Source organism: Anneissia japonica, unplaced genomic scaffold (assembly GCF_011630105.1).
Source record: "Anneissia japonica isolate Jap-2015-1 unplaced genomic scaffold, ASM1163010v1 scaffold493_len2256704_cov171, whole genome shotgun sequence".
Taxonomy (NCBI): domain Eukaryota; kingdom Metazoa; phylum Echinodermata; class Crinoidea; order Comatulida; family Comatulidae; genus Anneissia; species Anneissia japonica.
The window spans coordinates 1,967,162-1,981,142 of record NW_022727062.1 but is presented as its reverse complement, the minus strand read 5'-3'; the positions used below and the strand labels follow the sequence as shown (position 1 = coordinate 1,981,142).

General features: G+C 34.3%; 1 protein-coding gene across 1 annotated transcript in view; it reads right to left on the bottom strand.

The window, feature by feature from the left end:
• LOC117113446 (hyalin-like) overlaps window positions 1-13,981 on the bottom strand; it is an 87,979-nt gene that overhangs the window by 51,216 nt on the left and 22,782 nt on the right. The window contains exon 3 of the mRNA XM_033256781.1: window positions 9,788-10,095. Coding sequence (XP_033112672.1) covers window positions 9,788-10,095 — 308 coding nt within the window. The remainder of the gene's footprint in view (window positions 1-9,787; window positions 10,096-13,981) is intronic.

Sequence of the window (13,981 nt, the reverse complement as noted above, 5' to 3'; positions counted from 1 at the left end):
CTAAATTAATTCCTCCATGATTAAATAATCTTGAAAAAAAAAATTGCTTGATTTGAATTTTTTCTACATAGGCCTAGTACATGTATAAAGCAAAATATATTGCATTTCATTTTCAACTGATAATTCGAATGAAAAAAAAATCCCTTGTTAATTCAGTCTTCCAGAAAATTATAATTCGTATAGGGCCAGTGCTGTATTCAATTGTATCCATATGTGTTTCATTTTTATTGTTCAATAGAACTGCAAAACTGTATTGAATTTAAGGTAGAATGGGACGCATCTCTCGCAAGACCAGTATAGAGAATAATGAAATAGTGGGTTTCACATGTATTTCTGCTTCGTAACAAAATACGGTGTAAATTTTCTTCTAGTGTAACAAACAAAAACGGGGTTTAAACTTGTTTTAATTTCCACTTGAAACTGAAAATTAAACGGTTTTTAATTTTTGAATATGCTCTTTGTGATACACCTTTATATATTTTGTTTCACTCCCACATAATATATAATTCTATTATAATATATTAATTCTCTTACTCAGTATTAGTATAATGGCAATCTACTGGATTCATAATCACCAACTGAATATTTTTCCTTCTTGTGCTTTAATTACTGTATCTACTTCACACCATGGAGAAATAAAATAAAACTGGAACTACAGGCCATCCATGTTAATCCGTGTTAAGCCCTTACTTGTAAGATATAGAAAAAACAATACAAAGTATTATATTATCAATAGATCCGACTTGATATCGCATCCCACACTGTGTGCTCTTGTTTGATCCCGGTTTGGGCTGATAATGGAAGTATGCAGAGATCAGATGAATCAGTATACAGTACTTTCTCTTTTTATAAGTTTTGTACAAAGATTCGCCTACTTTCGTATCATTGTTTTTAATTACTTACTTTTGAATTTGTAAACATTTTTTCTGTATATTGCATTTTTATTATATATTATGTACCACGGCTTTCTTCTTGGAAGGCACTGCATGTTTACGCCCTGAATAGCTTGTACAGTAAATACATCATTTACTTTTGACCTACATACCATACATTCTCCGGGCGAATTGGCCGCTGCAAGCACTGCTTTCAAGAACACCGTGGCTAAGCTTATTGTGAGAACTTATCAGTTTCTAGTAACAAGTAATGTCTACCCATGGAGGAAAATATCATGGTCTACCAAACGTATTATTTTCGTTCGTATATAACCAGAGGAAAAACTTCCTCAATGGTGGTAAGGTCATGGAGGATAATATATAACACAATAATAAGATATGAATATTTTCGTCATGCTATGTAAGAGTCTGTCGTTTATTGTTTTTTTTTTTTGGGGTGGGGGGAGTGAGATGTTGAAATTTAAAATAATAGGCCTATGGCGAACGTGGAAAAAAATTGAAAATATTGCATGTGGTGCTCTCTTCGGATTCGACACTGGCTTAGGCTTTGATGTTGATAAATATTTTTAAGCCCCATTTCAAGCGCATACAAATTCCAGATTGATATTTACTCAAACTAAAATATTTCTAAACACTCATTAAACAAATAACCTGGGTACGGAACAAGATTGACTGGATAGTAGCAGCATCTAGCCCACCTTCCTCATAGGAATTGGCCAATTGCAAACGCGTTTATTTTTTGGAGTCATGTGATTCGTCGAAACAGTAGCTTGTAGCGAAGGTAAAGGTGACTAAGGGGTAGAATGCACATGGTATACAATCCATGCCAAAGACGACCTTAAATCAATCATGAATCATTTAAGCAATTTCTAATGACATAAATGGCCTCCATTGTTTGCACAATCAATTACTATTTGCCCCTAAGGTATCAATGCTGTCAATCCAGAGGGCCATTATACACTACTTTGTAGTGGAGTTACTTGGTAGAAATACCTAGTTACTTAACATGGTTGAACTACCTAGTTTGATCTTAAATTTTTTTCACTGGGTAGTTGGCTGCCATGTTTTATGCATTTTATAAATTTTGAATTTTGAATAAAATACCATAAAAGTTGCTACTGCATAACATGATCTTAACATGGCTATAAAGTTTTCGTGACCAGTACTGTATGGGGTAATCAACCTCTTTAATTCCCTGGGTAGAGTATCAGTAGTGTATTATTTAATTACTGAAGTACATTTAATTCACCTTTCTACCAGATATGTATTTTTGTTATACTCTTTAAAAATAAATAAATAAATGTAGACCTGTAGCAAATGTAGGCTAAACATGATAAAACAAGCTATACTGTTCTAGGACAGCTAAGGAAAGCTAGTTGCTATATAATGCTACGGTAATTATATTAAAGTAGTGCCAAAGTGCGAGCCAGTGAGTCATGCGCGAATCATGCGAGCCAGCGAGCTATGCGATTTTAAATTTCTTTTTTCCAGGTTATCCAGTTTTGCAAACATGTAGGCCTAGCCTATATTCTTTGGCCTATTAGATGCAAATAAATAACACACCAGGGAGCTTTGCATGTGTAGTCCAGTCATGCGCAGTACATACACTTCTGGACTTTTTTTTAACTTTTTCGAATCGTCGATCCGAAAGTAAGCAGCGCTGATAGATTTTGTTAAAATACAGATATACAGATACATACATACAGATATATTTATATATATAGTGTATTTATTTATATATTTATAGATATAGATATATATATTATTTTATATATACTGTATTTATTTATATATTTATTTATATATTTTTATATTTATTTGTATATTTATATATATATTTATTTCTATATTCATTTATATATATATGTATATCTTTATTATATATTTATTTATATATCTAATTTATATACTTATTTGTAATATGACTGAAGTCTTAAAACCTGTCTCTTATACACATCTAGATGTGTATAAGAGACAGGTGTTATAATTTTATATATACTGTAATTATTTATATATTCATTTATATATTTATTTATATATATTTATTTGTTTATATATATATATATTTATTTGTTTGTATATTTATTTATAATGTAGGCCTATATATATATTCATTTATATATTTATATGTTTATAAATTTATTTATATATTTATTTATATATTTATTTGTTATTTAAAATATTTTTCTTTCATTAATTATCAGATGCTGTGGTCTCCTATACGCCTACAAGGGAGTAATAGACTAGATATTATCATAGTGCTAAACATGTAATCTACTGTATATTACTGTATTACGCTTACAGTATTATTATTTTTATTACTAATAATAATAATTAGGGATAATAATATGGTGACTTACTTGTAGCATTCAGCACTTTGAAACACTAGTATGCATCTGATCCAAACTTGCAATGGTGGCTTGCATGGGCGGAGATCATTGGTCATGGGGTGGGGAGGAAGCATGTTCTCCCTTCCACATTTTATGATGGATGGTACCCCCGCTTTTTTTTCTTTTTTTTTCGTTGGAGCTTCATTTTGACTATGGTGATGATTATGAGTAGGACTAATTTGTTGCACAGTGGTATAATTCTGAATTGACCTCGACTGCTACACAATCCTTATTGTAATTAATTATAATTGTTGTGTTGTGATGAGTAGCCACGATAGGGACACAGATGATATTCTGTTGCAAAAGGGTAAGAGGACTTACATTAATCAAACAAAAATTTAAAAGATGAATGCAGTGCAAGTAGATAAAATCCCACCTACTTCTAATGGTACTGTAAAGTACCAGGTAGCGTATAATAAAAAGGAACCACTTTCCAATATTTGTGGAACTGGCAGTGTGCCCAGCTTTGCAAACCAACTCAACCAACACTGGTCTAGGTAATCAAGCCTATCCATAAAGCTTTTAAGTAAAACAATCCATAATTCCACAGAGCGTGCCCCATTTACAAACACATGGTTAAACAACCCCCATCTTATATATCACAATACATGAATAAATGGACCTATACAGATATAATTATCAATAATCACAAAAATTAGGCCTAGCATAGCAATATTTAATTAGTACAGTTTTACTCACAGTCACAACGGCTAACCAGGAGTAAATTGTTTCACTGTATTACCAAGGAAGGCCACTGTTAGCCTTGGCTAACTCCCAAACGGATTCCACAACCATCGAGACTAAAATTTTACCACCACTGTGGTTACTACCGGCGCACACATGTCCGGCTGCCTACTGTAGTGTATTGTATACGGATTGAACCACTAAATAACGGATTAAACACAGGAGCACAATCTCACACACGGTGGTAAGGTACTCTAACATCTAACTTTAATGATATTCAATCACAGGTCAAAAGGTCAACTCAACTTCTGTAGATACTACAATTCCTCCTTTCTTTAAAATAAAACTTCCCTCTTTTAAACTTAATCTCTTTTGCCTTTTAAAATAAAAATTTTCTTTTCTATCCAGTTTATAAGTATTTGAATTTACAACATGCAACTTCCATTATTTTTTTTCTATGATCATTTTAATAATTACTGAACACTTTAATTTGAATTAGTCTCTAAATCATTATCTAAATCTATATTGTTTTTCTGATCAAAACATCAACGTGCATATGCAGCTACAATTACTGTGCGTTAATGATTAAGTTAGCATTTTCATTAAAACTTTATTAAAATATATTTCAAGCATGCATGAACATTTCAACATGAAATTTCTACATTTCCATTGGAAACATGAACACCAAACTAATATATTTATTAAAGTTCATAGTCCTTGAATTTAACAGGCAACCTCTTTTCGCGAATAGGGCGAGAAGTCAAGTTTGATTGTTCTGGTATGACTTCTTGCTGATCATTGTTATTTGTTGCGGGTTGCTCTTCGCTGTCAGAATAATCTAGTGCTGTGGGAATTTCTATATTCTCTACATGATCATTGTGTTTTATGTCCCTCTCTTGGTATGATTTCACATGTGTAATATTACGGCGATACTGTACTAGCTTACCATTCTGTACTTGCTCTACAGTAACCACGTTTCCTGGTCTTTCCACAACTCTAAATGGTTCGCTGTGAAATGTGGGGGTCAATTTATCTTTTCGGTCTCGCTTCAACAATACCATGTCTCCTGGTACAATATTACTTTCGCGTCTGCGTACATCTTCATTTTACCTTTAACTTCGCGATCTAGATCGCTCACTTCCAAATCCTCTTCTCCAATGTGATCTTCGATTCCGGGAATTTTGGTTCAAAGTTTCCGCTTAAACATCAGTTCCGCGGGGCTTACACCTGTTACGCTGTGAGGTTTTGTGCGATACATTATCAAGAATTTATCAATTTCCACTCGCCAGTTGCGTTTCTCAGCTTGCTCAATTCTTACTCGTTTGAGAAGTGTGCAATTTTGTCTTTCCACTTTACCGTTTGCTTAGGGCCAGAGAGGTGTCACTCTTCTATGGCTTATGCCCTGACTCTCTAAATACTCTTTGAATACTGCACTGATAAATTGTGGTCCATTATCTGTCTTTATGCTTATTGGTAGTCCATGTGTTAGAAATATTTTACTTAAACTTTTCACAATTTTATCTGATGTTGTCAACCTAAGTGTATCCACTTCAAAGTAACGACTGTAATAGTCCACAACTACAAACAAGTAATCTCCTGTTGGCAACAACATCAGGTCTGCAGAAATATGTTGCCAAGGTGCAGTTGGAATATCTGTTGGTTTTATTGGCTCAGGCTTTTCTGGATTACCTACAATCTGGCATGGCGAGTGACATGTTTTACAGAATTTTTCTGCATCTTTATCTACACTAGGCCACCACACTTTTGTTCGCAAGCTTCTTTTCGTAGATACTATGCCAGGATGTCCTTTATGTGCTAACTCTAAAATTTTTCCTCGAAGGCTTTGCGGAATTAGGATTCATGTTCCTCGTAACACTAACATTCCAATACTTGTAAGTTCATCCTTGATAGCTAACAATTTCTTATTTGACAGTTTATGCCATTGATTATTCAAAATACACTCACTAATCTCAGAAATCTCCTCATCAACCGCTGAAGCTCTCTCAATTTCTTTTGTTGTAAGAGCGTTTGGAGTTGCGTTCAAAGATACAAATCTAATGTACTTCTCGCTTTCGTCGGTATTAGTTATCTAGCTTTATACAAAGAAGGCGTGATAGACTGTCCGCTATGTTGTCCTTCCAAGCGATATACTTTACATTGAACTTATATGACTGAAGTCTTAAAACCCATCGATGAATCCTTGCACTTGCTCTACCCGTAGACTTGGTTGAATATATACACTCCAGGGGCTTATTCTGTCAACGATGTAAAATCAGTTCCATAGAGATACATGTGAAGGCACTCACATGCCCAAAAGCCTAAAGCGTCTCTAAACATCTGTTAAACTTCTGCTAATATAACATATTACTCTATTTTCTCCCTTGTTTTCCTGAACGAGAACTGCTCCAAGTCCTACTGGACTTGCATCTGTGATCAATTTGGTTTCAGCTTTATTATTAAAGTATCCAAGTGTCTGCGTATTCACTAGTCTAGTTTTCAGTTCGCTGAAAGCATAGTCGTGTTCGTCACTCCACACAAACGGAACGCTCTTTTTTGGTCAATTGACGCAATGGTTCTGAGATGGTTGCTAAGTTGGGAATAAATCTACCGCTGTAATTTACTAATCCCAGGAAACTTCTGACCTCTGTAGCTGTCTCTGGTTTTCTTGCCTCTTACGGCACAAACTTTTTCAATTTCTGGACTAATTCCTCTAGCTGAGAGTAAGTGTCCCATGAAAACCAATTCTGTCATGCGAAACATGCATTTACTTTTGTTCAGGGTAAGTCCTGTTTCCTCAATACGTTTCAACAAGTTTTCTAGTCGTCTGTCATGTTCCTCAATAGATTTCTCATGTACTATGATGTCATCAAAGATGTTACACACACCTTGGCATCCTTGCAAAACCTGCTGTAATACACGCCGATACATTTCTGGAGCGCAGGAAATGCCAAACGTAAGCCTTTTGTAACGATATAATCCTTTATGTGTCACAAAGGTTGTGATATGGCGTGATTTTTTTATTCAGTTCTATTTGATGAAAGGCCCATTTAATATCTAACTTGCTGAAGACAATGCTTTGGTTCAGGTCATACAATATTTCCTCGACTGTTGGGATTGGATGCCTTTCTCAAATTACACTTCGTTCGCTCTCCTCATATCGACACATAGACGAATGTCATTGTCTCTTTTAGGTACCACAACTACAGGTGACACCCATGGTGTAGGACCATCAGCCTTTTCAATCTCATCCAATTTTTCTAATTCATTAAGTTTATTTTCTAATTTTTCTCGTAAATTGAATGGAATTCTTCTCAGTGACTGGGCTACTGGAGACACTGTTTCATCAATGGGAATCTCTAACTGAAAATCTTTCAATTTTCCTATTCCTTCGAAACATGATTTGTACTTATGAAACACTTCTTGATTAATATTAGCCTTCTCCTGTATTACATTGATACTTGCATTAAGGCCTATCTTCAAAACTCCTAGTTGTGTAGCGGTTTTTCTTCCTAACAATGATGGACCCTTGCCTTTAATGACAATCACTTCGGCCTCAACAATGTTACTGTTCTCAACTGACATATTTGTAGTGAAAGTGCCTATTACTTCAATTGGGTCTATACTTCCGTATGGATACAAATTCTTATTAACTTTAGTTGAAGCACACACTATCTTCTTAGCATTTAATTCTTCCCATAGCTGTTTATCTACAACATTACAACTCGCTCTCGAGTCTATTATCATTGGAATACAAATACCACCCATATTCACATTCACTTTGGTGTAATATTCATCTTCTGTAAGTGAGAATGCATAATCAGTGCTGGGTGTACTTACATTATCTTCTTCAATCATCATGTGAATTTTCGATTTATGTTTATTTCCTACAAAACCTCTTCCTGTGGTTCGTTTTGGTGTAGAACTTTTTGTTTTACAACATCTCGCTAGATGCCCTATATTGTGACACTTATAACACTCTTTATCTTTTGATGGGCAGTCAGCTTGCAAATGCCAATGTTTACCACATCGATAACAATTTCGCTCTGTGTCTGATTTTCGCTTGGAATGCGCATCCTTATTGCTTCGTCTTGGCTGATTACCAAACGTCTTCGTTTGTACTCGATTAACCTCAGCGCGCCCTATCCCTTCAATATTCGCTTGACTCTTGCTATTTTCCATTGCTCGCGCTGTAGTTTGCAACTGTGCTAAGGTTAAGTTCTTTCCTTTTTCTAATAATTTTCTTCTCAAATATGTGAAATACATTTCTCGATTACTTGGTCCCTAATCTGTTCATCATTATTCGTGAATTCACAGTACTCAACTTTTTGTCGCAATCTCGTAATAAATTGGCCAATGGTTTCAGTGCTAATTTGAGCCATATTACAGAATAAATGACGTTCGTAAGACACATTAGCTTGGGGACTAAAATAATCTTCTAATGCTTTGATAGCTAAATCATATACATTCTCGTTCTCACCTGGTGCTGAAACATTTAGTGTGTAAAAACGTCCTGCATCTGCATCCCGCCGCAATGTAACAAAAGTGCCTTTTTCTGTTTTTCACATGTAACTCCCTTCCCTTCTATGAACAATTCAAATGTACGGCGCCACTTTCGCCATCTTGTGTTCAACGTAGTCGGCTCATTTAAACAATCAAAAGTTGGGATTCCACCCAGATCTGTATTAATCTGCGTCGCCATCGTTCCTACAATTAATAAAATATCCTCATCGCCAATTTGTAGTGTATTGTATATGGATTGAACCACAAAATAACGGATTAAACAGAGAAGCACAATCAACGACTCACACACGGTGGTAAGGTACTCTAACAACTAACTTTAATGATATTCAATCACAGGTCAAAAGGTCAACTCAACTTCCGTAGATACTACACCTACCTGCAGTACACTGAAACAAAACCCTCACTAGCATCACACAACACCGTACCGAGACCCATCTGCACCAAGTAAGTTTACAATAACAAGTATGGAACGCCAAGAATGCCTTTAGGGACACCAAAATTGCTGGTTTTCATGACAAAATATATAAACATATAGATATATATAAATATATAAATATATATAAACACATATACAAATAAATATATAAATATATATATATAAATAAATATACAAATAAATATACAAATAAATATACAAACAAATATATAAATAAATAAATAAATATATAAATAATTACAGTATAAAAGTAAAACGATTGAACGAGTTGCAAATATCATCAGCAGAGTGCTCAATGGTAATTAAACAAGAGCGAATTAAAACAATGAATAATTACAGTATATATAAAATAATAATACAGTATATATAAAATAATATAAAATATATATATAGACAATAGGCCATCCAATGTGATAAGCAATACCTCTCTTTTAATCTCTTTTTTTATATCAGTTGCACATAGGATACCACCTGATGAGGACAGTTAACAAGCTGTTTGAACGGAGACCGAGTGCTATACCTGTCTCTTATACACATCTAGATGTGTATAAGAGACAGGTATGTATGTATCTGTATATCTATTTTAACAACATCTATCAGCGCTTGCATACTTTCGTATCGACGATTCGAAAAAGTAACCAAAGTACAAAAGTGTATGTACTGTGCATGACTGCACTACACAGGCAAAGCTCCCCGGTGTGTTATTCATTTGCATCTACTAGGCCAAAGAATATAGGCTAGGCCTACATGTTTGCAAAACTGGATAACCTGAAAAAAAAAAGATTTAAAATGTGTGGCTCGCATAGCTCGCGCATTGGCTCGCACTTGTCACAACCCATTATATTATGTTAAAAGCAGCTTACCTCAGTACCATTTACATTTTCTACAAAAGTGAAGTTGGCACCATTATCACTCCAAGAAACTTTATACGACGTCACCCATTCCTTTCCATACGGACTTCCTTGTGTTACTACACCAATAACCGATTTCACATCACTGAGGTTGGCTTGAAGCCATTGTCCCTGGTTGTTCTCCTTCGGTTTCCATGATCCACTTAACTCATCACCAACAACTGCATTCAGTCGTCCTTCGTCAGCAGGATATGTAGGGCTACGTATAGAAGATGCTGTGAGTTGAGTGCTACCATCTTCAACACCAAGTGCATAGGAACCTAAAGAGATGGATTTGCATTATAAATTATACTTAGCGATCTTGTGCAGGCCCATAGGGGAAAACGCACACCACATCCACCCCCCAAAATTAAAAGGTGCACATTTTTGTTTATATTGTTAACGATATAAGCCTTGTCGTCGTTTTCCCAAAATAAGTGAGGTCACAGAGGTCACGTTGGCTTTGTAAACACATAAACTAGTAGTAAAATGACTTGTAAAAAGCTGATATTTTGCATGTAGGTCCTGTATGATGTGAAGTTGAACAATCGGTAATATCTTACGTATATGATGAATAATAAAGATGTAGGAGATAAAACCAATCCAAAAAATATTTGTCAAACATGATTGCATGAGGGTATATGCTTAAATATCTCATGAATAAGGTCATCCAGTATTTCCAGTTCCGATTATGAAAGTCAGTCATTGTCTGGTTATACTGTACTTGTGACGGTTGAGTCAAGTTAGCCAACAATATATGGAACGCCAAAAGGACAAACCACAAGTGGCGCGGTGCAAAACTAAAGTGGCACAATGCGAAAGTTGAGTGGCGCAGTGCAAAACTAAAGTGGCGCAGTGCAAATCCAAATGTGTGTGCCGCTACTTGACTTCTGCACTGCCCTACTTGACTTTTGCACTGTGCCACTTGACGTTTGCATTGCACTTGACTTTTGCACTGCACCACTTGACTTTTGGCGACATTGTATGGAACGCCAATTTTAGCATCAAAATGAAACTAAACAACAAAATAAATGAATTAAAAAAAAGCAAGAACACATTTCTTAATATTTCACAACACAACACAAAAAAAAATTGGGACTAAAACACAAATAGGAACGTTATATGATTATAGACATACTTATCGTAGATACAGTAGCTTAGGCTTGTCTAGTCATCATTATTATCGCTATAAAGGCCTATGCACAGTTGTCAGCCATGGCTACTAGAGACAAATTAGAAGCTTTGGTAGTGATGGGTTATATGAATAAACAAATTGCTGAAGAAATGGAGGTAAGCGTAAGCACCATAAAAAACCTCCGGTGTAATTTCCGATTGAGAAAGAGTGACCTTTCGAGTGATATTAGCAGAAAGTTTGAAATAATTTCTGTTGCTTTTTGTTTCTACATCATTGCTAGGCTAGTCAGGGTAGACTACTCATAGTTATGCTAGGGCCAGTGACAAAGGGTGAACGCAGTTAGAAAGATCGATTCAATAACATACAAGCAGTTAGAAAGATCGATTCAATAACATACATTTTCACATTGTATTATTAAAGCTCATATTGACATTTTTAGCATTTAATTTTATTAATTAGACCAATAATATCTTATACAGTAATAATTTTTTAGCAAATAAAAAAATATGAAACAGATTTGTTTTTTCACTCAAGCAGATTTCTTCATCTTTAGCAGCAGCAGCAGCAACTTACTTTGTATAATAAGAAAATAATTTGAAAATATCAAGGTAGTGCACATAAAAGAAAAAAGTTATGAATTCTAGAAATTGGCTATTTGTGAAGGACTACAACTTTCTATGGTCACTAAAGCCTCAATCGCACCGGATTTATTTCAGTAAAAGTAACCGTCTTGTCGGTAAGTTTGACTGAAAAAATCCAGTGCGGATAGTCCCGCTCGGTTAACTTGACTGTCGCCGCCGCTTAGTTTTCGGGAGTGAAATTTACTCAAGAATTCCTACCGAGCTACTTTGACCGGACTGGAAAATCCAATGCGAACAGCCACAGGTCGGTTAAATTAACCGAATCCCGAGCCTCATTGTTGATTGGGTGACCTCTATCGCTCTGTGAAGCACTGGCGCATGCGTATAATTAGTTCCTGCTTCTTCTCATTGTTTTGGTTTATTGATGTGTACATTTCGATTTTCGCGCAAATTTTATGCTACTGTGCTGTATTGATCGTACGAATATCGTACTATTCGACTAGTTGATCACAAACCATTATTTTCTAACGTGATACTTTTTTCTTTGTTTGTTTGCTTTTTTCAGCCATTTTCTTTTTCCAACGATTTCGGTAAGAACTAGCTAGAAAGTAAGTGCAAGTCAGCGTGCAAAACAGATCAAGGGATCAGAAGGCTGTAGGTCATGTCAGTACGGGTCATGTTACGGGTCAAAATGTACCGCCCTCAATAGTTAATTTTACACTACTCCGGAAAACTAACCGAGTTGAAAAGTCCAAGTGTGATTGACGGTAACATTTACCCTAGAAATGTTTACCATGATGACGGTTACATATTCCCAAAATTTAATCCAGTGCAATTGAGGCTTAAGTGTCTCCATACAGAATTCAGCTTTCTGATTTGTTGAAAGTTTCACCAAATATTTTTGCTGAGGTGGTCAATTTGTTAAATTTTCGTATCTTAAACATGTTCAGTAGTAAAAAAAAAGCTTATTATTATTATCATTATGATAATATGACTACCAAACAGATATACCTTATTGTAGCCTATCAATTTGGTTCGACTTTTGTAGGCCTAGGCCTGCCTATGCCTAGAAACCTGTAGCAAGCCCAGCACTGCAGCAGAAAATCTCCACCTAAGAGAAGCTGGCAAACAAAAGCCAATATATTCAATAGGTTTATGCTCAATAAATGTAGGACTATTACAATGATAAACATATTAACCAGTAATTCATGTTTAAAGTGAATACTTTTCAATCTACATTTTTATGAAATTAAAATCGTTACAACTTTAGGATACCTAGGCCCAGCCTAGAACCTGCACAGTGTGAAATCTAAAAGTATGGAAACACAGATTGACTGATTATTTTACATACAGTATAGTAGCACTCATTCTTTTATTCCACTATTGAAATATTTGAGGTGAATAAAGCTTGTTGATACTCTTTAACTACATATTGAATGTGTTTCATTGCTATGATCTTTCTAATAAATTGTAGAGTGAATCATAATGGCTGAAGAAATAATGAATCAGATGTCTCTACCAACACTAAAAGTGACAGTAATACAGAAAGTGAAGGTGAAGATGTAGTATTATTCACTTTAAATATTTCAACAGGGCTGGAAATCAACTTTTTTTTTCTTGGTAGCAATGCCAAAATTTTCTGGCACCCCTAAAAAAATTGGTAGCACAAGGAATATTTTTAGTAGCACATATTTCCCGATCCTTTTCGCGGCACAATAGTTTATTCTTTATATTTCCTAACAAACCCCCACCCACCCACACCAACACTGTCCCCATAGATTATTATGCAAGAAAGAAGACATGAAAGAAAAAAAGAAGAGATTTTAAAAATTGAAAAAAAAAATCTAAGAAAAATAATACAGTAAATAAGAAATTCTGAAAGGACGGAAAGAAGTAAAATGGTGGAAAGAAAATGACAATGAAAAAACTAAAAGAAAGTTAAGTATCAAAAATGAAATAAGGAGAAGGATGAAACAATATTAAAAAGAAAATAGATATTAAAGGAATAGTAAAGACCAGAGCCTTGCAGGCGTCAACGTTCCTATGCATGATACACGACTTTTAGAAGTATATATACGTGTATATATATATATATGTATATATATATATGTATATATATATACACATATATATTCATATATATACATATATATATATTTATACATATATATATATTTATATATATATATATACATACATATATATATATGTTTATATATATATATGTTTATGTGTGTGTATATATACTTATATATAAGTGTACATTATATAAGTATATAAGAATATAAGTGTATATATAAGTATATATATAGGCCTATATAAGAATATATGTAAGTATGTGTATATATGTATATATATATAAGTATGTATATATAAATATATATACGTATATATAAGTATGTATATGTATATATATATAAGTATGTATATATATTATAATGCATATATGTA